The following is a 26882-nucleotide window of genomic DNA, read 5'->3' on the forward strand; positions in this document are numbered from 1 at the left end:
ACAAAGACCAAAGAAAATTACAGCACAGGAACAGGCCCTTTGGCCCTCCAAGCCTGCGCCGATTGAGATCCTCTGTCTAACCTGTCAACTATTTTCTAAGGGTCTGTGCCCATTTGCTCCCCACCCATCCATGTACCTGTCCAGAAATATCTTAAAAGACGCTAATGTGTCTGCGTCTACCACCTCCGCTGGCAACGCGTTCCAGGCACCCACCACCCTCTGCCTAAAGAACTTTCCACGCATATCTCCCTTAAACTTTCCTCCTCTCACTTTGAACTCATGACCCCTAGTAATTGAGTCCCCCACTCTGGGGAAATGCTTCTTGCTATCCACCTCGTCTATACTCCTCATGATTTTATAGACCCCAGTCAGGTCCCCCCCTCAATCTCCATTGTTCTAACGTAAATAATCCTAATCTACTCAACCTTTCTTCATAGCTAGCACCATCTCTATACCAGGCAACATCCTGGTGAACCTCCTCTGCACCCTCTCCAAAGCATCCACATCCTTTTGGTAATGTGGCGACCAGGGCTGCACGCAGCACTCTAAATGTGGCTAAAACAAAGTCCTATACAACTGTAACATGACCTGCCAAATCTTGTACTCAATACACCATCCGAAGAAGTAAAAAATGCTGTATGCCTTCTTGACCACCCTATTGGCCTGTGTTGCCACCTTCAGGACCTGAACACCCAGATCTCTCTGTACATCAATTTTCCCCAGGACTTTTCCATTTACTGTATGGTTTGCTGTATAGTTTACTGAATACTTTACTTTTCTTAGGTTCTTCTTTTCCAGAGTAATGACCAAAGAATCGAGTTCGAGAAAAGGGACTGTGAGCAGCTTGCACAATTTGACATGGGAGATGGATAGGTATCGGAGGCTCTGTCAAACTTAGACAGATAATTCTGTTGTCTGTTGGCACAGGGTGGAATTTGAATTCAATAAATATCTGGAATTAAGATTGTGATAACAGTGAATCCACCGCCGATTGTCAGAAAAACCCACCTGGTTCACTAATGGCCTTTAGGGAAGGAAACTACCATCCTTACCTGGGCTGGCCTGCATATGACCCCAGGCCCACAGCAATGTGGTTAACTCTGAACTGCCCTCTGGGCAATTAGGGATGGGGAATAAATGCTGCCTGGCCAACAACATCCTCATCCCGTGAATAAATAAATGAATAAAAGGCAGTACAAAATTGCAGGGGTTCTGACGCAAATTTTTAATTCCTCTCTGGCCATGGGGGAAGTGCTAGAGGGCTGATGTACTTTTTTTCATTCTACTTTTTAAGAGGTATGGTAGAGATGAACCTGGAAATTACAAACTGGTGAGTCTCACATCAGTCATAGGGAATCTGTTGGAGAAAGTTCACTAGGAGCAAATTAATACCTGCTTGGAAAGGCACAGATTCCTTAGGGATGGTCAACATGGCTTTGTCAGAGGGAGATCATGTCCAACAAATTTGTTAGAATTGTTTGAAAATGTAATCAAATGTGTGGATAAAGGAAGTTCCGTTCATGCAGTTTAAATGGATTTTAAGCAAAGCTTTTGACAATTGAGGATGTTAAAGCACATGGAATTGAGGGAAAATTGGTGAGATAGACCAGAAACTGGTTTAGTAATTGGACACATGAGGTGGTGGTAGAAGTCCATCTGAGTGGCTGGAGACTGGTGTCCAGCAGTGTACCGCAAGTATCAATATTGGGATCCTTATTGGTTTTTATATGTAGAAATGACACAGATGACGATGTGGAGGAAATGTTAAGCAAACTTGCGGATGATACCAAGATCAGTATTGTGGTTAATAGCGAAGAAGATGGTTGTAGGTTAGGGTTGATGGGTTGGGCAGTCCAGTGGCAGATGGTATTTGACCCTTATAAGTGCACTTTGGAAGGAGAAACAAGATGAGAGCGACTGTAATGAATGGCAGGGCATTAGGTAGCTTAAAGGAACAGAGGGATCTTGACAGAACATGCAAATAGGAAAGATATAAATACGTATGGAACATTTGCTTTCATCAGTCCTGGCATACAGTATGAGAGAAATGAGGTAATGTTGGAGTTGTACAGTGCATTGGTTAAGCCACAGCTAAAGTACTGTGCGTAGTTCTGGTCATCTGATTACAGGAATGATGATAGCACTAGCAGGGGTACAGAGGAGGTTCACCAGGATGTTGTCTCGGTTGGAGATATTGAGCTAAAAGAAGAGGCTAGATAGACTTGGATTGTTGTCTTTAGAACAGAGAAGATTGAGGGAGGACATGGTTGACATGTAAAATATTGAGGCGTAAGGGCAAGGTGAATTGACAGCAGCTGTTCCCCTTGGTTGAGGGGTCAATCACAAGAGAGCATCAGGTACGAGGCAAGAGATTCAGTGGTGATTTGGGGGCAAACAAGCCTTTTTCATTCAGCAGCTGGTGGGAATCTGGAAAGCATTGCCGAAGAAGGTAGTGAGGCCGGAAACCTTACAACATTTAAAAAATATTTGGGTTTGCACTTGAAATATCATAACATTCAAGGATATGGGACAAGTGTAGGAAAATTGGGATTAGTGCAATTTTAGTGTAGTTAAGTCGGTGCAGACTCAAAAGGCCAAAGGGCCTTTTCTTCTTTGTATGATCCTATGAGTCTGCGAAAATATGAATACAAGTAACGCTTGAATCACAAAACAGGAGAAGGCCATTTCATCCATCCTGTGTGCTAGCCTTCTTAAGGTGCAATTCCAGTAATGCAGCTCCCTCAGTCCCTCCCCATATCCCTGCACATTCCCCCTCTTCAGAAATTTAGCCAAGTAGAAAAAAATTACTGTACAGAAGGACACTCTGCATGTCAGCACTGATCAGTAAACAAACCACCTAGCTTAATAAAAGTCGAAGGGTCTAATCCAATTCTACAACATTCCAACAGGGTTAATGGCAGGATTCTCGGCAGTGTGGAGGAACAGAGGGATCTTGAGTTCCATGTCCATAGATCCCTCGAAGTCGCTGCACAAGTTATCAGGGTTGTAAAGAAGGTGTATGTTGTGTTAGCTTTCATTGGCAAGGGAATTGGGTTTAAGAGCAATGAGGTTATGCTGCAGCTCTGGTTAGACCACACTTGGAATATTGTGTTCAGTTCTAGTCACCTCTTTACAGGAAGGATGTGGAAGCCTTAGAGAGGGTGCAGAGGAGATTTACCAGGATGTTTCCTGGACTGGAGGAAAGGTTGAGGGAGCTAGGGCATTTTTCATTGGAGCAAAGAAGGATGAGATGTGATTTGATTAGAGGTGTACAAGATGATGAGAGGCATAGATACAGTGGATCGTCAGAGACTTTTTCCCAGGATGTAAATGACTATTACAAGGGGGCATAATCTTGGGGTGATTGGAGAAAGGTATAGGGGAGATATCAGAGGTAGGTTCTTTACACAGAGGGTGGTGGGTGCATGTGGAATGTGCTGCTGGCAATGGTAGGGGAGTCAGATACTTTAGAAACTTTTAAGTGACTCTTGGATAGGCACATGGAGGATAGTAAAATGTAGGGTATGCAGGGTAGATTGATCTTAGTGGGATAATAGGATGGAACAACATCATGGGCCAAAGGGCCTGTGCTGTGCTGTACTATTCTATGTTCTATGATTTGTATCTCTGGAGGTTTCAGAATTTCAGGTACATATCTAAATAATAATGATTAATTGAGTGAATGGGTATTACTATCTGATTATTATGTTTGGGATTCTGTTGAGCTGATCAAATCTTGTCCTCTGGTCAAAGAATCAGGATAGAACCCCTCTCAGTCCCTTGGCATTGTCTAATGGAATCCAGAGACCCTGCCCTATGACTGAAGCCCCTGATGGAGGAAGGCCCTGTTGATGGAAGTTCCCAGTGAGAGCCAATAATTGGCTGCATTTCACTTTGACACTGATACCCATAGAAATGGTGGGTTTTAACAGTGCTGCACTTACGCCAGCCCCAAGAATATCAAAGAACCCCTACACCAATGGTAAATGAAGCAGGATGGAAACTGCCAGGTGCCTGACCACCTCACTGTAAGAAGTCATCCCCAGAATGTGGCTGGCAAACTTGGCAAGGGCAAAAGAAAGCCAGTACCCACCACTTAATCCCTGAACCACCACCTAAATGGGTTCCAAGGTAAATGGGTGTTAATTATCTCATGAATGTGGCTAATTAACATACAGACACAAATAACATGAAGTAGGGAGAGGAGTAGAGCACTCAAGTTGGAAGTCTGCACCACCATTCAATCAGCTAATGTCACATCCTAATTATTTCATATTCCCACCTCTCCCGAATAGGCTTTCAATCCCTTCCTCATCAAAAAAACTACCCAGCTCTGCGTTAAATGTCTCATGGACTCTGCTTCCCACATTGTCTTAGTTAAATTGTTCCAAAGATTCATGATCTTCTGAGAAAACAAAAATTCTCATCTATCTTAAATGGACAACCCCCTGATTTGAAACAGTAACCTCTTGTACATAATTCTCTCACAAGAAGAAACATAATTTCCATAACCACCTGGTTACATCTCCTCAGGACATTATACCTTTAATTTTAGTCCTCTCTTACTCTTCCAAGCTCCAGCCAATCCAATCTTTTCTCATTAGACAATCCTAACTTTTCAAGGGTTTAGCAAGCTACACATTCTTTGAACTGCTTGCAACGCATTTACATCCTTCCTTAACTAAGGCGACCAATACTGTACGCAATACTGCAGATACGGTCTCATCAATGCTGTGTGTAATTGAAATTTATCCTTTTGTATTCAATGCACTTCAAAATAAGTAATAATAATCCAGTAACTTTCCTAATTACTTACTATATCTGCAGCCTGACCTTTTATAATTCAAGTACTGTGACATCCTGATGTCTCTGAAATATCCCAGTTGTAATAATATGCTCCTTTTTTTTCTATTCTTTCTGCTAAAATGGACAATTTCACATTTTACCACATTATGCTCCATTTGCCACATCTTTGCCCACTTAAGGTTACAAAGGATAGATAAACACTATGTCCTTTTCACAATTTATTGTCCAGTTTTCTTTGTGCCATTAGTAATTTTAGGAACCACACACACAGTCCCTTCATCTAAGCCATTTATACAAACTGTTAATGTTGAGACCCCAATGCTGACTCCTGTGAATCTCTGCTCATTTCACCTGGCCAACCAGAAAAGGACCCATTTATGCCTACTTTGTTTCCTGTTGCCAACAATCTCCTATCCATAACTATATGATAACCCATACACCATCAGCTTTTATTTTCTGCAACAACCTATCTAATATCTTTTAAAAATCTAAATTCATTACATCAACTGGTTCCCCTTTACTCATTGCACATGTTCCCTTCTCAAAGAAGTCCAATACATTGTTCTAACATAATTTCCATTTCATATAACTATGTAGACTCAACCTGATTAGCTTCAACTTTTCAAACTCCCTTGCCGTAATCTTTCTAATAATAGCCACTAATGTTGACTTTCCGACAGATGTAAATTTAAGTGACTTGTCATTGCCTGCTGTCTCCAGCCCTAATTGAATAAAGAAGTTACATTAGCTATTTTCTAATCCACCAGAGACTTCCCTGAATCTAGGGAATTTTGCAAAATTAAAAACAATGCAACAACTATCTCACAGGCCATATTTTTAAGATTCTAAAAAAGAAGTCTACCTGGACCCAAGAATTGCTGTCCCACAGCTGCAACAATCCCAAATTCTTTTGGGATTGTATTTTCTTGAGCTTTTCCCATCCCTTCCATTTCAATGATATTACTTGCATCCTCTATTGTGACGGCTGATGCAAAATGCCTGTTAAATAATCTGCCTTTGCTTTATTTCTATTTTTAAACTCTAAACTGACTTTCTATAGGTCCACTACCTATTCTGTTAACTGTTTTTCTTTTTAAACATCTATACAAACTCTTACTCTCTGTTTTAATATTTCTGGTTATCTTTCTCTCCTTATTAATCTTTTACCACTCGGTTAGTGGAACTTCCACCATTGAGGACTTCAATTATTGAAGAGGCCTTGTGATTACCACTTCGATGTCTTAAGTTCTATCATATTAAAGAGTCTTGCAGCAGAGAAAAAGGCTCTTCAGTCCATCCCTGCCAATCAAAACCTTAATTATTCTGTCATATTATCCAGCACTTGGCCCAGAGCCTTGTATGACTTGGACACATCTGCACATCTAGATACTTGTCAAATTTCATAAGGGTTTCTGCCTCTACCACTCCTAACAGGCAATGAGTTTCAGATTGCCACAACCCTCTGGGTGAAAAAGTATTTCCTCACACTTGTTCTGTCTCACCTCACCTTTAATCTATGCCCCTTCGTCATTGATCCCTCCATCAAGGGGGAAAGTTTTTTACTCCTTTCGATCCTACCTATACCCCTCATCATTTTATATATCTCAATTATATCCCTCTAAAACTACTATGCTCTAAGGAAAGCAACCCCAATCTGGCTTTACAACTAGCCTAGGCAATATCCTGATAAATTTCCTTTGCACCCTCTCCAGGGTTATCGCATCCCTCTTGTAATGTGGATTCCAAAACTGCACACAACACTCCAGCTGCAGCCTAGCCAATGTTTTATAATGTTCCACCATAACCTCCCTGCTATTAAATTCCATACCATATGTCTTCTTAACACTTTATCCATGGCCCTGATACCTTAAGGGATTGATAGACATACACACCTGATCCTCAGTGCTCCCCAGAGTCCGAGCATTGATCATTTATTTTACACTTTGGCAGGACAAATAAGGTATCACCTCACATTTATCCGGATTGTATTCCTTTCGCCATTGATCAGCCCATCAGAGCAGCCCATCTATATCCTCTTGTAGTCAAAGGCTATCGTCCTCACTATTTACCACCACATCAGTCTTTGTATTGGCTGCAAAATTGCTGATCAATCATCCTACATTCTAGTCCGAATCATTTAAATAACCCATAAACAGCAAGGGTCCATCACTGAACCCTGTGGACCCTCATTGAATTTAGACACAGAAAACCACTCCACCATTACCCTCTGCTGCCTTCCACTCAGCCAACTGTGTATTCAGTTTGCCAAATTTCCTTGAATCCCATGGTCTCTTACCTTTGCTATCCGTCTCCCATATAAGATTTTGTCTAAAGCCTTGATGAAGTCCAAGTAGACTACATCAAAAGCATCCCTCTGAAGAGCATCCCAACCAGACACAGACACTCCTCTTAAATCTTCACAATAGGGTGGGAGCATGTGCATTAGGAGTTTGCTGATGAAGGATATTGCTTTATGAATGTTGAGTCTGAGTCCCATCCTCTTGCTTCCCTCATTGAATATGTCAATGAATCTCTGAAGATCCATTCGTGACAGTACTTCCTGCAATACCATCAGCATGTTGGAGCTCTCTGGTCACAGTTTACCATCCATTTGATCAAGAATGAGTGGGCAACTGAGAGGGAGAGGCATCACTTTAGCACAAACATTAGAGCCTGGAAGCAGTCACCTGCACTGAGGAGCTGATTGTCGTGGGCCTGGTATCAAGGAGCACTTAAGATCTAAACATTACATCAATATAGTGTTTCCCTCCCTCCCCCTCTTGCTCTAATCAAAAGAAAAATACATGGGAGAGAGAGACGTGGTATTTAAAATTTGTTGGTAGCAGAGTGAGAAATGAGTACAGATAAACTCAAAGTCCTTTTAACTTTCATCTTAGAGCATTTGAGATGGTAGTTAGGGCAGTGGCATACTCCTCCTGCAGGATGTGGGAGATCAGAGAAGCTTTGATTGTCCCTGATGACTACACGTTGTGGGAAATGTACCCAGCTACAGCTCCTGGGAGACCATGTTAGGGAGCTGGAGCTGGAGCTGGATGCACTCAGGATCATCCAAGCTGCTGATCAAATCACAGATAAGTGTTTCAGAGAGGTGGTCACACCTCAGTTGCAGGCAGAGAGTAGTTGAGTGACTACTAGGAAAGGCAAAGGGAGTAGGCAGAGAGTGCAGGAATCTCCTGTTGTCATTCCCCTCAAAAAAAGTATTCAATTTTGGATAACAAAGTGTGGAGCTGGATGAACACAGCAGGCCAAGCAGCATCTTAGGAGCACAAAAGCTGACGTTTCAGGCCTAGACTCTTCATCAGACAAGTTTAAAGGAGCAGGGTTGGAGCCTGTATAGGTGGGGAGGTAGGGAGGGGATAGGTCAATCTGGGGAGGATGGACAAGTCAAGGGGGCGAGATGAGGTTAGGAGGTAGGGAATGGAGATGCGACTTGAGGTGGGAGGAGGGGATAGGTGAGAAGAAGAACATGTTAGGGAGGCCGAGATGAGATGGGCTGGTTTTGGGATGCAGTGGGGGGAGGGGAGATTTTGTAGCCTGTGAAATCCACATTGATGCCTTTGGGCTGCAGAGTTCCCAAGCGAAATGTGTTGCTGTTCCTGCAACCTTCAGGTGGCATCATTGTGGCACTCCAGGAAGCCCAGGATGGACATGTCGTCCAAGGAATGTGAGGGGAAGTTGAAATGGTTCGTGACCGGGAGATGCTGTTGTTTGTTGTGAACCGAGGTGTGGGTGTTTTGCAAAGTGGTCCCCAAGCCTCCACTTGGTTTCCCCAATGTGTAGAGGAAGCCACGCCGGGTACAGCGGATGCAGCACATTGGTAGATGTGCAGGTGAACATCTGCTTGATGTGGAAAGTCTTCTTGGGGCGTGGTGTGGGGGCAAGTGTAGCACATCCTGTTTGTTGCAGGGGAAAGTGCCGGGTGTGGTGGGGTTGGAGAGGAGTGTGAAGCGGACAAGGGAGTCCGGAGAAAGTGGTCTCTCTGGAAGGCAGACAAGGGTGGGGATGGAAAAATGTCTTTGGTGATGGGGTTGGATTGTAGATGGCGGAAGTGTCGAAGGATGATGCGTTGTATCCAGAGGTTGGTGGGGTGGTATGTGAGGATGAGGGGTTTTCTCTTTTGGTGGTTATTGCGGGGGCGAGGTGTGAGGGATGAGTTACGGGAAATGCAGGAGCCACGGTCGAGGGTGTTCTCGACCACTGCGGGGGGAATGTTGCAGTCCTTGAAGAATGAGGACTTCTGGGATGTACAGGAGTGGAAAGCCTCATCCTGGGAGCAGATGCAGCAGAGGTGAGGGAATAGGGGATGGAATTTTTGCAGGAAGGTGAGTGGGAGGAACTGTAATCCAGGGTGAGAGGTCCAGGAAGGGGAGGGATGTGTTGGAGATGGTCCAGGTGACTTGAGGTTGGGTTGGAAGGTGTTGGTGAAGTGGATGAACTGTTCGAGCTCCTCGATACAGTCGATACTGTCATCAATGTAACGGAGGAAGAGGTGGGGTTTGGGGCCTGTGTAGGTGCGGAAGAGGGACTGTTCTACATAACCTACAAAGAGGCAGGCATAGCTTGGGCCCATGCAGGTACCCATGGCTACCCCCTTTGTCTGTAGGAAGTGGGAGGAATTGAAAGAGAAGTTGTTGAGTTTGAGGACGTATTTGGCTAGGCAGATGAGGGTACTGGCGGAGGGGGACTAGTCAGGCCTGCAGGACAGGAAGAAGTGGAGGGCCTTAAGGCCATCTGCATGAGGAATATAGGTGTACAGGGACTGGACATCCATGGTGGAAATGAGTTGTTGGGGACTGGGGAATTGGAAGTTCTGGAGGAGGTGGACAGCGTGGGTGGTGTCACGGACGTAGGTGGGGAGTTCCTGGACCAAGGGGGAGAAAATGGAGTCCAGATAGGTGGAGATGAGTTTGGTGGGGCAGGAGCAGGCGGAGACAATAGGTCAGCCAGGGCAGGCGGGTTTGTGGATTTTGGGAAGGAGATAGAAGCGGGTGGTGCAGGGTTGGGGAACAATGAGGTTGGAGGCTGTGGGTGGGAGATCCCCTGAGGTGATGAGGTTGTGGATGATTCAGGAGATGATGGTTTGGTGCTCGGGGGTGGGGTCGTGATCAAGTGGGTGGTAAGAGGTGATGTCGGAGAGTTGGCGTCTGGCCTCAGCAATGTAAACGTCAGTGCGCCATACTACAACTGCACCACCCTTGTCTGCGGGTTTGTTGGTGAGGCTGGGGAGGGAGCGGAGGGCTGCCCGTTCTGCAGGGGAGAGGTTGGAGTGGGAGAGAGGGGTGGAGGGGTTGAGGCGGTGATGTGTTGACGGCAGTTGAAGATGAAGAGGTCGAAGGAGGGTAGGAGGCCTGGGGGTGGTGTCCAGGAGAAGGACTTGTGTTGGAGGTGGGTGAAGGTGTCAGTGGAGGGAGGGTTAGGCTCCCAGTTAGAGAAGTAAGCATGGAGGCGAAGGCGGCTGTTGTGGGGGATGACCATTCAGGGAGAGGCAGCAGTAACCAAGTCGGTGGCGCTACTGCCTCTGGGGCACAGTGGGAAAGGGTAAAGGTAAACAGGAGCTCAGTGATAGGAGACTCAGTAGTTAGGGGGACACGCAGGAGATTCTGTGGCTGCAGACAGGTATCCAGGATGGTATGTTGCTTCCCGGGTTCCAAGGTCCAGGATGTCTCAGCAGCTGCAGAATGTTCTCAACGGGGAGGGTGAGCAGCCAGAAGTCATTGTGCATGTTGGCACATATGACATAGGTAAAAATCGAGATGAGCACATGTGAAGTGATTATAGAGAGCCAGGAAAAAAGTTAAGAATCAGGACCTCAACTGTAGTAATCTCCGGATTACTTCCAGCGCCATATGCTAGCGAGGGAAAGAACAGAAGGATCTGGCAGGTGAATGCGTGGCTAAAGCATGGGCATAGGGGGCAGGGATTCAGATTCCTCGGTCATTGGGATCTTTTCTGGTGCAGAGGTGACCTGTTCAAGAAGGATGAGTTACACCTGAACTGGAGTGGGGGTACCAATGTCCTGGCTGGCAGATTTACTAGTGCTACAAGGGACAGTTTAAACTAGATTGGCGGGTGGGTGTGGGGGGAGTGGATCCTCAGCAGTGGGGAGGCAAGTACGAGGCTGGAAGGGGATACAGTAATCAGAAATAGCAAGTTGAAGAGGATGGAACAGGACAAGGAACAAAGGATCAAATTGCATCTATTTCAATGCAGGAGGGTTGACAGATAAGGCCAATGAACTCAGGACGTGGATAGATACAAGGGACTGGGATATTATAGCCATTGCAGAGACATGGCTAAGGGAGGGACAGGACTGGCAGCTTAATGCGCCAGGGATGGATGCTTTAGGCGGGACAGAGGTGGAGGAAAGAGGGGAAAGGGTGTTGCAGTTTTGATTAAGGGGAGTATCACAGCAGTAGTCAGAGATGAAATTATTGAGGGACATCCAGTGAGGCCTTGTGGGTGGAGCTAAGAGCTAAAGGGATGGTGATGTTATTGGGGTAGTACTATAGGCTCCCAAATAGTAATGGGAATTGAGGAACAAATATACAGGGAGATTGCAGACACTTGCAGAAGAATTAGGGTTGCCAAAGTGGGGGATTTTAATTTTCCTGACATAGACTGGAACTGCCATTGTGTTAACTGTTCAGATGGGATGAAGTTTGTTAACTGTTTTCAGGAAAGTTTCCTCAAGCAATATATAGAGCAGCCTATTCAGGAAGGGGGAAAAGCCCAACCTACTCTTAGGAAATAGGGCAGGGCAGGTGACTGAAGAGACAGTGGGGGAGCACTATGGGATCAGTGATCATAACTATATTAAAATTAATAGAACTATGGAGAATGTCAAAACTGGGCCATAGGTTCACATTCTACATTGGGGCAAAGCACAGTTTGGTGGAATTAGATAGGAGCTTGCCGGGGTTCATTGGAGTAGTTTGTTTGCAGACAAAGGGACCTCTGGCAAGTGGGAGGCCTTTAAAAGTTTGATAGCTAGAGTTCAAGGTCTATACTATTCCTGTGAGGGTGAAGGGCAAGGTTGGCAAGAGTAGGGAACCCTGGAGGACAAGAGATATTGAGGCTTTGACCAGAAAAATGAAGGAGGCATGGCTCAAGTACAGGCAGCTGGAATCAAGGGAATCCTTGGATATACATGGGGAATATACCATTTACTAAAGAAGGAAATCAGGTGAGCAATTCTGTTATGTTTACTTTAGTGATGGAATGGGATAGGTGTATAACACTGGGCAAGAGTTATAGCTGGGGGAAAGGCAATTACGATGAGATTAGGCAAGACTTAGGGAGCATAGAATGGGGAAGGAAACTGCAGGGGATGGGCACATTAGAAATGTGGAGCTTATTCAAGGAAAAGCTCCTGTGTGTCCAAGTATGTACCTGTCAGGCACGGAGGAAGCTGTAGAGTGCAGGAGCCGTGGTTTACGAAGGAAGTGGAATCTCTGGTCAAGAGGAAGAAGAAGGTTTATGTTAGGATGAGATATGAAGGCTCAGTTAGGGACTTGAGGGCCACGAGGGAGCCAGGAAAGACCTAAAGAGAGAGCTCAGAAGAGCCAGGAGGAGACATGAGAAGTTGTTGGCGGATAGGATCAGGGTAAACCCTAAGGCTTTCTATAGGTATTTAAGGAATAAAAGAATGATGAAAGTAAGATTAGGGCCAATCAAGGATAGTAGTGGTAAGTTGTGTGTGGAGTCAGATGAGATAGGGGAAGCGCTAAATGAATATTTTTCAACAGTATTCACTCTAGAAAACGACAATGTTGTCGAGGAGAATACTGAGATACAAGCTACTAGACTAGGTGGGATTGAGGTTCACACGCAAGAGGCATTAGAAATCCTTCAGAAGGTGAAGATAGATAAGTCCCCTGGGCCGGATGGGATCTATCCTCGGATCCTCTGGGAAGCCAGGGAGGAGATTGCTGAGCCTTTGGCATTGATCTTTAACTAGTCATTGTCTACAGGAATAGTGCCAGATGACTGGAGGATAGCAAATGTGGTTCCCCTGTTCAAGAAGGGGAGTAGAGTCAACCCTGGTAATTATAGACCAGTAAGCCTTACCTCAGTTGTTGGTAAAGTGTTGGAAAAGGTTCTAAGGGATAGGATTTATAATCATCTGGAAAAGAATAAATTGATTAGGGATAGTCAGGTTTTGTGAAGGGAAGGTCGTGCCTCACAAACCTTATTGAGTTCTTTGAGAGGGTGATCAAACAGGTAGATGAGAGTAAACTGGTTGATGTGGTGTATACGGATTTCAGCAAGGCGGTCGATGAGGTTCCCCACAGTAGGCTATTGTACAAAATGCGGAGGAATGGAATTATGGGAGATATAGCAGTTTGGATTGGAAATTAGCTTGCTGAAAGAAGACAGAGGGTGGTAGTTGATGGGAAATGTTCATACTGGAGACCAGATACTAGTGGTGTACCGCAAGGGTCGGTGTTGGGTCCACTGCTGTTTGTCATTTTTATAAATGACCTGGATGAGGGTGTAGAAGGATGGGTTAGTAAATTTGCAGACGACACTAAGGTCGGTGGAGTTGTGGATAGTGACGAAGGATGCTGTAGGTTGCAGAGAGACATAGATAAACTGCAGAGCTGGACTGAGAGGTGGCAAATGGAGTTTAATGTGGACAAATGTGAGGTGATGCACTTTGGTAGGAGTAACCGGAAGGCAAAGTACAGGGCTAATGGTAAGATTCTTAGTAGTGTAGATGAGCAGAGAGATCTCGGTGTCCATGTACACAGATCCTTGAAAGTGGCCACCCAGGTTGACAGGGCTGTTAAGAAGGCATACAGTGTTTTAGCTTTTATTAATAAAGGGATCGAGTTCCAGAACCAAGAGGTTATGGTGCAGCTGTACAAAACTCTGGTGCAGCCGCACTTGGAGTATTGTGTAGAGTTCTGGTCACCGCATTATAAGAAGGATGTGGAAGCTTTGGAAAGGGTGCAGAGGAGATTTACTAGGATGTTGCCTGGTATGGAGGGAAGGTCTTACGAGGAAAGGCTGAGGGACTTGAGGCTGTTTTCATTAGAGAGAAGAAGGTTGAGAGGTGACTTAATTGAAACATATAAAATAATCAGAGGGTTAGATAGGGTGGATAGGAAGAGCCTTTTTCCTAGGAAGGTGATGGCGAGCACAAGGGGGCATAGCTTTAAATTGAGGGGTGAAAGATATAGGACAGATGTCACAGGTCGTTTCTTTACTCAGAGAGTAGTAAGAGAATGGAACGCTTTGCCTGCAACGGTAGTAGATTTGCCAACTTTAGGTACATTTAAGTCGTCATTGGATAAACATATGGACATACATGGAATAGTGTAGGTTAGATGGGCTTGAGTTCGGTATGACAGGTCGGCACAACATCGTGGGCCGAAGGGCCTGTACTGTGCTGTAACGTTCTATGTTCTAAAAAGGGGGCACAAGATAGATTTGTCTGAGAAGATTAGGGTGAATCCAAGGAAAAACAATAACCAGAGAGAGAATGAAGGATCAAAGTGGACATGTATGTGTGGAACTGCAGGAGATGGAAGATGTTCTCAGTGAATATTTCTCATCTAATGTTTACCATGAAGAAAGACACAATGACTTGCAAACTTGAGGAAGTTAGTGTGTATATCTTGAAGATAGTCTATATCAGAATTGAACATAGAACATTACAGCACAGTACAGGCCCTTCGGCCCTCTGTTGTGCCGTCCTGTCATACCAATCTGAAGCCCATCTAACCTACACTATTTCATGTACGTCCAAATGCTTGTCCAATTGAGTAGGTGTTGAAAGTATTAGAATGTGGATAATTTTTTTTCATAAAATCCCTACAGTGTGAAAATAGGCCTTAAGCCCAGAAAGTCCACACTGAACCCCAGGCCACCCACCCCACTAATCTGTATCTCCCTGAGAGGGCAATTTAGCGTAGCCAATCCACCTAACCTGCACATTGTTGCACTGTGGGAGGAAACTGGAGCACCCAGAGGAAACCTGCGCAGACACGAGGAGAACGTGCAAACTCCACACACAGTCGCCCAAGACTGGGATTAAACGCAAATCCCTGGAGCTATGAGGCAGCAGTGCTAACCACTGCGCCACTGTGCTGTCCCTAGTCTTGTTCTGGTTCTGATCAGATACACCCAAGAAGCCGACAAGAGGCTAGAGAAGAAATTGTGGGGCCCTGATGATATATTTTGTATCATCATTAGCCCCGGGTGAGGTCCCAGAAGACTGGAGGTAGTGAATGTTGTGCCTTTATTCAAGAAGTGCTGCAAAGAAAAACCTGGGAATTATAAACCAGTAAGTTTAACATCTGTGGTAAGTTACTTGAGAAGGTTTTGAGGGATAAAATATACATGCATTTGGAAAGACAGGGTTTGATAGGGATAGTCTGCATATCTTCATGGATGGGAGATCATGCCTCACAAATTTGTTGGAATTCTTTGGTGAAGTGACCAGGAAGGTTGAAAAGGGAAGGGCGGTAGACATAGTCTATATAGATTTCAGTAAGGCCTTTGGTAAGGTTTCACATGGGAGGCTGCTCTGGAAGGTTAGATCACATGGGATCCAGGGAGAATTGGCAAATTGGATACACAATTGGCTTGATGGTAGGAGTCAGAAAGTAATAGTTGAAGAATACTTGTCGGACTAGAAGCCTGTGACTAGTGGTATACCTCAGGGGTCGGTGCTGGGCCCATTGTTATTTCAATCAATGATCTGGATGAGAATGTACAAGGCATGATTTGTAAGTTTGTGATGTCACTAAAATAGGCCGTATTGTGGACAGTGAGGAAAGTTATCAGAAATTGCAGCAGGATCTTGATCAGCTGGGAAAGTGGGCCGAGAAATGGCAAATGAAGTTTAACAAGTGTGAGGTGTTGCATTTTGGAAAGTCAAATCCAGGTAGGAGTTTCATAGTGAATGTCTGGGCCTTAAGGAGTGTAGAGGAACAGAGGATCCTTGGAATTCAGGTGCATGGTTCTCTGAAAATGGAGTCACTTGACAACAGACCTGGAATGACGATGCAACCGTGTTTCACTTCTGTCTTCACCTCAAAGGCTCTTTGAAGGATCCACTGATAAAGATCACTGCTCATAGTTCACCATGAAACTTGATGACAATGGAAGGACGATAATGAATTTTGAAGGATACTCATGATCTTCTCTATCTCACAGTTTTGCAGGATTTTACAGTCAAATGATTTTGTCAAGTTTGAAAAATGTTGTCAAGAAATTGATGTCGCTTACAACACTTTTCTTGTAGTGGGCAAGCTGTGAAGATCCGAGGCTCTGCCTCTAGGTGGCCTAAACCCACAGTGAGATCCGGGGAGTTAAACTCTTCACGTATAATGAGTTAGTCAGGAAGAATTCTTGCAATGAATTATCCTGCAATGGAGAGCAGCCTAACATGTACAGAACAGGCACACATACACACATGCACATAACACACATACACATGGTAACACACACTCACATACACTCACAGTCACACACACGCACACATTCACATTCAAAATGACACACACAATAATCAACAGTAGTCAGTAAAACAGAAGCAATGTTCACACCAAATGATTGATGTGTCAAGTTATTTTGCAGAATGTTGATGCCAGGTTACTAAATTAACTCCAACAGGTGGTGGGGGGGGGGTGTTGTGGCAGATGTCATAGCAACTCACTTTATTCTGCGGAGTGTGTAGGTTGTTCGGATGTAGGAGTCCCTGCCTGGATCCCAGCTGCATGTCATGCTGATTTTTTCCTTCCAGCTTGTTACACAAGTTAAATTCGTTGGTTTCTCTGGAGGAACTGGAAACAGAGACACAGGCTGCAAAATGAAGCACTTGTAAAAGGGACAATACACGCTAGACAGGAACAGCTAGGCTGAAGGATTTGAGGTCACCTTGTTATCAAGGGTTGCCAACTCTGGCTAGATCAATTGCATGATGGAGTCTCCAGCAATGCGTTGCCCTTTTGAGATGATATTTTGACACTTGTTATGATCTAACCTTCACCCTGCAGGATCATGGTTATGGAATCAGGTGTGACCCATCTCTGGATGAACAAAACCCTTTGATGCAGTAAGAAGTAAGGGAGGTTCTGATATAATATGTAGGTGAGCCAAGTTGTGGATAGTGCAGAGGGCTATTCTAGGTTGCAAAGGGACATTGATTGGATGCACAGCTGGGCTGACAAGTTGCAGATAGAGTTTAACCCTGAAAAGTGTGAGGTGATTCATTTTGGAAGAAAAAACTTGAAAGCAGAATACAGGGTTAACAGAAAGATTCACGGCTGTGTGGAAGAGCAGAGGGATCTTGGGGTTCATGTCCACAGTTCTCTGAAAGCTGCCACCCAGGTGGATAGAATTGTTATGAAGGCATATGGTGTGTTAGCTTTCATTAATAGAGGGATTGAATTCAAGAGCCGTGAAGATATGCTCCAGCTAAACAAAAGCTGGTTCAGCCACATCTGGAGTATTGTGTCCAGATCTGGTCACCTCATTTACAAGAAAGATGTGGAAGATGTTGCCTGGAATGGAGGGAAGGTCTTGCGAGGAAATGTTGAGAGAGCAATGGCTTTTCTCTTTAGAATGACCAAGGATAAGTGGTGGCTTAATAAAGGTGTACAAAATGATCAGATGTATAAATAGAGTAGACAGCCAGAGCCTATTTCCTAGGATGGAGATAACTATTACGAGGGGGCATAATTTTAAAGTGAGTGGAGGCATATATAGGGGAGACAGAGGTAGGTTCTTTACTCAGAGAGTGGTCGGGGCATGGAATGCATTGCCGGAAGCAGGTAGTGGAGTCGGCCTCATTAGGGGCATTTAAGCGGAAATTAGATAGGCATATGGATGATAGTATAAGGTAGGGGTGGAGGTTAGATAGACCTTAGGATTAGGGTAAAAGTTCAGCACAACATCATGGGCTGCAGGGCCTGTACTGTGCTGTACTGTTTTATGTTCTACGACAGGAGGCACTTAGAGACCATAAAATTGGTTCCTAAACTTTGATCTGTGAATGTGGTCGTTGTTGACTCATCAACTGTTGCTCTGTGAATGTTGGTCAAGAGTGAAAATCGCTCCAGGAAACTCGCTGCATGATCCAATGCTATCCTAACCTGCTGCCTGGGAAGAGTCAGCTCTGAGAAGTCTGCCATACCATCCTTTCTCTGTTCTCGCCTTAAAGGGAATCAATTGTCCTAAAAACTCATCTGGTTTATGTACTGATTACAACAAGGTCAGCCAGGTGGACCTCACAGAATATGAGTTCCTTGATTATGGCCATTAATTTGGTCCAATAAGGGAGGCCTGACTGACAGATAGGGACAGGGCTGTCAGACATCCTAACGGTCCTCTGAGAGCTGGTTCTGAGGAAGCTAAATCAGTGTCAAGGACTCTCATATGCAAATAAAGGGTGACTTGGTGAAGGGATACCAGCCTCTGGAGTTAATTCAGTGGCAATGGAAAAAAAAGCACATTCCTGCAGAAATTCATTTGAATCAGTCGTCTTTGAGTTGGGTTCAGCACTTTATTATTTGCGGAGCTTGACTTATTCGATCCTGCTATCAAAGGCTAGGCCAGCATGTGGAAAAGATTCTGGGCAAATGACAATGGGGCAGATGAATGGCAACAGCCTTGTTTGAAGACCCTTCTAAGATGTCATCTCTCCTTATTCAGTAATTGACTCCTCAACCAGAGACAGGAACTGAATATCTACGGCTATTTATCATTACCATTTATAACACCCCGATTGCCTACATGCTGCTGCAGAGTTACTGGGAGCACAATGTTTTCAGCTGAATTGACTGTAGTTGCTTAGGTCATACTGGACCAGTGGAAGGGATGGTCAGTTTTTGAAAGGCCTCTGAATTAAACAGCTACTGATTAGTCACAATGTAGCTACAATTTGTCTTGGGCTGCAGAATGACAATGGTATAGAGCAGAGACTGCAGAGAAGTCTGTCAGTGTGGTAGAAGACTGTTTGTGTGGCATTGTAGATAGTCTCAAAATATCTAACCTAGATCTCGCAAGCCTACCGACTCCCACAGCTACCTAGAATACACCTCCTGCCACCCACCTGCCTGCCAAAATTCCATCACCTATTCCCAATTACTTCGCGTCCGCCGCATCTGTTCCCAGGATGAGGTATTCCACTCCCGCACATCCCAGATGTCCTCGTTCCTCAAGGACCGCAACTTCCCCGCCCCCACAGTGGTTGAGAACGCCCTCAACCGTGTCTCCTGCATTTCCCGCAGCTCATCACTCATACCCCGTTCCCATAATAACCACCAAAAGAGGATTCCCATCGTCCTCTCATATCACCCCACCAACCTCCCAGATACAACACATCATCCTCCAACACTTCCGCCATCTACAATCCGACCCCACCACCAAAGACATTTTTCGATCCCCACCCTTGTCTGCCTTCCAGAGAGACCCCTCTCTCCGTGACTCCCTTGTCCGCTCCACACTCCCCTCCAACCCCACCACACCCAGCACCTTCCCCTGCAACCGCAGGAAGTGCGACACTTGTCCCCACACCTCCTCCCTCACCCCTATCCCAGGCCCCAAGATGACTTTCCATATTAAGCAGATGTTCACCTGCACATCTGCCATTGTGGTATAGTGCATATGCTGTACCTGTTGTGGCTTCCTCTCCATCGGGGGAAACAAAACAGAGTCTTGGAGACCGCTGTGCAGAACACCTCCACTTGGTTCGCAATAAACAACTGCACCTCCCAGTCGCGAACCATTTCAACTCCCCCTCCCATTCCGCAGACGACATATCCATCCTGGGCCTCCTGCAGTGCCACAATGCTGCCACGCGAAGGTTGCAGGAACAGCAACTCATATTCCACTTGGGAATCCTGCTGCCTAATGGCATCAATGTGGATTTCACAAGCTTCAAAATCTCCCCTTCCCCCTACTGCATCCCAAAACCAGCCCAGCTCATCCCCACCTCCCTAACCTGTTGTTCCTCTCACCTATCCCCTCCTCCCACCTCAAGCCGCACCTCCATTTCCTACCTACTAACCTCATCCCACTTCCTTGACCTGTCCATCCTCCCCTGGCTGACCTATCCCCTCCCTACCTCCCCACCTATACTCCCCTCTACTGGCTCCATCCCTGCCCCTTTAACTGGTTTGTCTCCTCTCCACCTATCTTCTCCTCTATCAATCTTCGATTTGCCTCCCCCTCTCTCTCCCCATTTATTTCAGAGCCCTCTCCCCATCCCCCTTTTCTGATGAAGGGTCGAGGCCCGAAACGTCAGCTTTTGTGCTCCTAAGATGCTGCTTGGCCTGCTGTTTTCATCCAGCTCCACACTTTATTTACCTAGATCACTGATTCTTAGTCCAGATTATGCACACCTAATTAAAAATGGACATGCAATTTAAGTCAGGACAATGGTTTGGTGAACATAAGTAGATGTTTGTTCATTAAGTTAAGGCTCTGCAGCAGGTAAAGGTTGGGATGGCGTCTACTTTAAGATGAGAAGGAAAACGACAGCAGCAATTGAGATGAATTTACTCTATTTCCTTCCTTTTGAGGACCATTGTAATTTAGTCTCAGTCTATGTGCTATTGTCATTCATGTGTCTAGGTGTCCCTTGATTCTATTGAGCAGCAATGTCAGTTCCATTCTGACAACTCCTTCACAATGTTGTGTCCATTTTAAAGGAAAGGACCGTGTCTATTCCTATCATAAGCTCCTGGCATGTTTTCCATTTAGGCTGGTTAGGCTGAAGAATTTGAAATGTCTCAGTTCGGAACTTCGTATAATTTTTTGACCAACCAAATAATATCCTTAGATATGTTAAGGATAAACGTAGCTGGAAAATGACAGCAGTAATGGATTTGTATGACCATTCCCCCCCATGTCTGCATGGCTTTCCTCTGGGTCGTCTAGTTTCCTTCCACTCCAAAGATATTTAGGTTAGGTGGTTTTGTCATGGGAATTACAAGGATAGGGTTGGCGTGATTCTGGGTATGATACTCTTTGGAGAGTCGGTGTGGACTTATTGGGCCAAATGGCCTATTTCCACACTGAAGGGATCTATTTGCCCACAGTGAGATATACCACAGATTTTCAAATGATACCTGTGGGCTGTAATGTTTACAAAATATTCATTGGTGGACCAATATAACTTCTAAAGTAGCAACTTGGAGACAGACAGGGAAGCCAACAGCTGCAGTTTGACAAATTTTCCAGAATGTTGTGCTTCTGACTGTTGATACTTACAGCCAGCTTGGATTTGCACATCATTTTGCAGAATTCCTTCTGATCCTTGTGGAATCTGACAGCTGAGGTTTCCAACTGTTTGGTTGAAAGCAGAAATGTTGACTTGGGACATGGTCTTTTCCACAATTGTGTACTGTGTCTTGTCAATGTACACATTGTCGTGTTGCCACAGTATCTCGGAGGCGTGAGCAATAGAGCCCATAAGACAGGAGGTGTTTATTATTTTGCAGGTAGCAACCAGTGATGACCCCAGGTGCACAGGGTTGGCATTGAGCGAGATCCTGAGGCATTCATGTGCATCCGAAAGGACTCCTGTAAAGAAATAGGAGCAAACAGTCATCATATTGATGCTTTATTTTCAAACCACTGTTTTGTAACTGACATGTAAATAACTCAGGAAAGGCTAAGCTTAGTTATCTTATGAGATGCCTTCCAATCAGAATGAAATGATGGGAAGAGTCTTTTCACGACATTAAAGAAACAATCCACCAGTTAGAGATAGCAAGAACTGCAGATGCTGGAGTCAGAGTGTGGAGTTAGAGGAACACAGCAGGCCAGGCAGCATCAGAAGAGCAGAAAGTCTGTGTCCCAGGCCAAAATGTCAACTTTCCTGCTCCTCTGATGCTGCCTGGCCTGCTGTGTTCCTCCAGCTCCATACTGTGTTGAGTCTGCAATCTGCCAATACGCCTGTCCACAAAAAGCACTAATCAACCACATAATGGGGGCTTTGACAAAGACCATGATGAGATCCACTAGGTCAAGGACAGTCAGTGGCTAAGATTTGGCATTTTGGAGTTCACGTACGGCAGCTGATGTACCCTCTGCCTAGTCTGGGATGAGCATTCTCACACTATCCAATGGTTTTCAGCTAATTTAATATGCAATGAAATTGAAGAGCATGTTAAATGGCAAATTGCATGTGACTCTTGGATGAATGTTCCGAACCCAAACTCCCCTTCACTCACTGGGAAATCTTATTTGTTCATTTGATTACCTCGAAAGATGAAAGGAGAGACTTAATTCAGAGGCTCAGGCTAGTGCTCTGTAGATGGGATTTCAATTCCCAATGTGGCACATGCTGCAATTTAATTTCAATTATTAAAATCTGGATTTGTATTTTGTCTACAGTGGCAAAACTTTCATCTTTCAATTTGAAACCTTGTTTCTTACTTACTCAAAAAATATAATGAAACTGGGTGTAAAAACACTTATGTAGCTTTATGGTAATGTACCTATCTCTGAGCCAGAAGGTCTTTACCTGGATGGCATCACAATACAAAACATTGGCTGGAGTGCCTTCTCACTCTGGTAATGTCATTTTAATTCATTAGATTTTTAAAGTTTTGTTCTAGCTGCAGTGAAGGTTTAATCACCTTCAAGGGTTTGATGATTAATTTAGATTACGGAATCATTATGGCACAGTAGGAGGCACTTCAGTCCATCATTCTTACAACTTCCCTAGTGCCATCTCCTGCCTTTATCCCACATCCGTGCACAATTTCTATCCAAATAACTATTTAAAGCCTCAATTGAACCTGCCTCCACATTTGCAGACAATGCATTCCATACCCTAACCGAAAGTTAGTTGTCATGGTCTTACCAGACCATAGGGCTGGTCTCTCATTGAGGAGAGATAACTGTTGGTGGTTCTAACGTGATGGTCACCATGCCTCAGATGACAGGGGTTAGAGAAGAAGACTCCTTTGTGGAAACAGTTCAGGAATTGAACCCAAGGTGTTGATATTGCTCTGCATCACAAACCAGCCATCCATCAACTGTATTAACCAACTCCCTAACAAATCACTCGCTATGAAAAGCATTTATTCTCACGTCATCCCTTGTTTTGTTTACACATCACTTTAAATCAATTCAACCTTTTCGTTCCTTTTATGAATGGAAGCAGCTTCACCTCAGCTATACTGTCGAGCCCACTCATGATTTTGAAAAGTTCAATCAGATCTCCTCTCAATCTTCTTCTCTCCAGGAAGATCAGTCCTCAAAACTGACACTTCTCATTCATGGCACCATTCTTTCCAATGTATTCATATTCTCCCTATAATGTGATGTCCATGACTGTAAATAATACAGGTCTGACAAATCTCTTTGACCAAGATCTTTGTTTCCTTGTGAGTCACTAGAGAGGTCCCTGAGGACTGGTGAGTAGCCAGTCTGTTCCTCTGTTCAAGAAGTGAAATGGGGATAGTCCAGGAAATGATAGACCGGTGAGTCTCACATCTGTGGTTGGGAAGCTACTGGAGAGAATTTTCAGGGACAGGATTTATACACATTTGGAAAAGCATGACCTAATTTGGGACAGTCAGTATGGCTATGTGCAGGGCCCGTAATGTCTTACCAACTTGATCGAATTTTTCAAGGAGGCGATGAAGGTGAGCAGAGAGATGCAGCAATCTATGTTGTCTACATGGATTTTGGTAAGGCTTTTGACGAGGTCACTCATGGCAAGCTTACCAGAAGACTAACATGCATGGGATTGACTTTGGCACATGGATTCAGAATTGGCTTGCCCACCAAAGACAGAAGGTAGTGATGGAAGGGTGTATTTCTGTTTGGAGGTCTATGACTAGTGGTGTTCTATAGGGATCTGTAATGAGATCTCTGCTTTTTGTGATATATAGAAATGACTTGAATGAAAAGGTAGATGGATTGGTTAGTACGTTTGCAAACAACACAAAGATCAGTGCAGTTTTGGACAGTGTAGAAGATTTTCAAAGGATACAGTAGGATATAGATCAGTTGTAGGTATGGGCGGAGAAATGGGAGATGGAGTTTAATCTGGGCAAGTGTGGTATACTGCACTTTGGGAGATCAAATATTAAGGAAAAAAATATAGTTAATAGCAGAATACTGAACAGCTTTGATGTACAGAGGGATCTTGGGGATCAAGTCCAAAGCTCCCTGAAAGGGCCCACACAAGTAGATAGGATAGTAAAGAAGGCATATGGCATGCTTGCTTTTATTGGTCGAGGAACTGAGTACAAGAGTCAGGATATCATGTTGTAGCTTTATAAAACTTTGGTTAGGCCCCAGTTAGAGTACTGCATTCAATTCTAGTTGTCACTTTACAGGAAGGATGTGGAGGCTTTGGAGAGTGTGCATAAGTGCTTCACAGGTTGCTGCCTAGAGGGGATGACCTATAAGTTGAGGCCATAAAATTTCAAGTGTTTTCTCTGAAATGGCGGATGCTGATGGTGAGACTTGATAGAAGTCTATAAAATTACGAGAAGCAAAGATAGGGTTGATGGTCAGAATCTTTTTCCCAAAGTTCGAATGACTAAAATAGGGGGCATGCATTTAGGGTGGGAGGAGAAATGTTCAAAGGAGATATGAGGGGCAATTTTTTTTAAACTGAGTGGTAGGAGTCTGGAACGTGCTGCCTGGAGTAGTGGTGAACGCAGATACAATAGGAGCATTTAAGGGACTTTTAGATCAGCACATGCAAAGAATAGAGAGACATGGACCAATGGCAGGCAGAAGAGATTAGTTTAATTTGATATCATGTTCACTGCCATATTGTGGTGCAAAGGGCTCATTTCTGTGCTGTACTGTTCTATGTTCTATATATTCAACATCAACTCCTTGCACCATGAGTCTACTCATAAAGCTGAAAACACAATATATCTTTTAACTGCATTCTCCAACTATCGTGCCACCTTCAATATTCTCGGCACATATACACCCTCTGTGCCTGCCCTGCCCTTTAGAATTGTACTTCCTATTTTGGATTTTCTTTGAATGTTCTTCCAACCAACGTGCATCATCTCACATTTTTCTGCATTGAACCTCATCTGCCATTTCTCGACATAGTGCACCAACTTGTCAATGTCTTTTTGGAATGTATCCTTCTCACAGTTAATAATTATTTTCCCAAGCCTTGTGTCATCTGCAAAATTTGAAATTGTCTCAAGTGCAGCAAATTCCACATCATTGCTACATGACAGGAAAAGCAAGGGTTCCAAAGTCGACCGCTGGGGATCTCCATTACAAACCTTCCTCCAGCCTGAAAAATGACTCTTGACAATGACTGGCTGGCTGTCTTTTTCTGATCAATCGGTCAATCTTGTCTCCCTCGCTCCCATCCCAGACCCCAAGAAGACTTTTCACATCAAGCAGATGTTCACGTGTACATCTGCCAATGTGGTATACTGCATCCGCTGTACACGTTGTGGCCTCCGCTACATTGGGGAAACCAAGTAGAGGCTTGGGGACCGCTTTGCAGAACACCTATGCTCGGTTCACAATTAACAACTGCACCTCCCAGTCGCGAACCATTTCAACTCCGCCTCGCATTCCTCAGAAGACGTGTCTATCCTGGGCCTCCTGCAGTGCCACAATGATGCCACCCGAAGGTTGCAGGAACACAACTCATATTCCGCTTGGAATCCCTGCAGCCCAATGGTATCAATGTGGATTTCACAAGCTTCAAAACCTCCTCTCCCCCTACTGCATCCCAAAACCAGCCCAGCTTGTCAGTGCCTCCCTAACCTGTTCTTCTTCTCACCTATCCCCTCCTCCCACCTCAAGATGCACACCTATTTCCTACCTACTAACCTTATCCTGCCCCCTTGGCCTGTATGTCCTCCCCGGACTGACCTATCGCCTCCCTACCTCCCCACCTACACGCACCTCTACAGGATCCATCCCTGCTTCTTTAACTTGTCTGTCTCCTCTGTACCTATCTTCTCCTCTATCCATCTTCGATCTGCCTCCACCTCTCTCCTTATTTATTTCAGAACCCTCTCCACATGCCCCTTTCCTGATGAAGGGTCTGGGCCCGAAACTTTAGCTTTCCTGCTCCTAAGATGCTGCTTGGCCTGTTGTGTTCATCCAGCTCTACACCTTGTTATCTCAGATTTTCCAGCATCTGCAGTTCCTATTATCTCTTCCACATTACTACTGGCCCTTTTATATCATGACCTATAAGTTTCCATACGAGGTTCCGTATAAGTTGCCTTCTAGAAATGAACAATGTCATAAGCTTTACCTTCATCAACCCTTGCTATTACTTTTTCTAAAACCTCCATTTTTTTTTAACCATGATTTCGTCTTCAGAAATCAATGGTGATCCTTTCTAATTTATAAGTTGTCTATTCTGTTCTAGAAGAAGTATGAAGGGTGACTTGTTACCTGCCTTTTACTAGGAACTGCTCGAAGTCTGGGACATGTTGACCTCCTGCCAGAGCTCTCTGCTATCAGGAATACTGGCTGTTGTCATAAAGCTAGATGTCACTAATGGAACTTTTGAGTTACGTGTTGATAGAATCTGCTATAAATTGGATATCAAAGTTAGGAGTGCTGACCTTTTCCAGCACAGCCTGGAAAGTGTGGCATGTAGCAGTCCCATGGTTCAGAGAGTCCCAGGTTCTACAGCCTTGGGGATCTGTGTTCCACATGTAAATATATTGTACAGGGCTACAACCATTTCAATATTTGAAGGAGCTTCTGCTAAAATTCAGGTTACACTTCAATCCCACATTCCTGATCTTTGTCCACATGACAGATAGAGGAGTGGACAGTTCAGAGGATTTCATAGAATTCCTGTACCTGGCCTGACTACAGTGACCCATCAACAGGTCCAGGCAGCAGTGACAGAGTGGGTAGGTCATATTGATAGCCTGCTCTTCTTCCTATCTGAAGTTCATGATTTGGGAAGATGCAGACATTTAGAGTCTGAGTCGTAGATATCTACAGCATACAAAAGGGCCGTTTGGACTATCGCATTTAAGCCTGTCAAAAACAGCCACTTACTATTCTAATTCCATTTTCCAACTCTTGGCTCATAGCTTTGTATGCCTTGGCATCACAAGATCATG

The 26882-nt window shown here is 44.6% G+C and overlaps 1 protein-coding gene across 2 annotated transcripts in view; it reads right to left on the reverse strand.

Annotated features, from left to right (window-relative positions):
* LOC125465071 (granulocyte colony-stimulating factor receptor-like) overlaps positions 1 to 26882 on the reverse strand; it is a 176390-nt gene that overhangs the window by 106399 nt on the left and 43109 nt on the right. For both annotated transcript variants that reach the window (XM_048558159.2, XM_048558158.2), the window contains exons 3-4: positions 21052 to 21363; positions 16493 to 16619 (exon numbers count right to left, since the gene is read on the reverse strand). In XM_048558159.2, the coding sequence (XP_048414116.2) occupies positions 16493 to 16619; positions 21052 to 21363 (439 nt within the window). The remainder of the gene's footprint in view (positions 1 to 16492; positions 16620 to 21051; positions 21364 to 26882) is intronic.

This window comes from Stegostoma tigrinum, chromosome 24 (genome assembly GCF_030684315.1).
Source record: "Stegostoma tigrinum isolate sSteTig4 chromosome 24, sSteTig4.hap1, whole genome shotgun sequence".
Classification (NCBI taxonomy): Eukaryota; Metazoa; Chordata; class Chondrichthyes; order Orectolobiformes; family Stegostomatidae; genus Stegostoma; species Stegostoma tigrinum.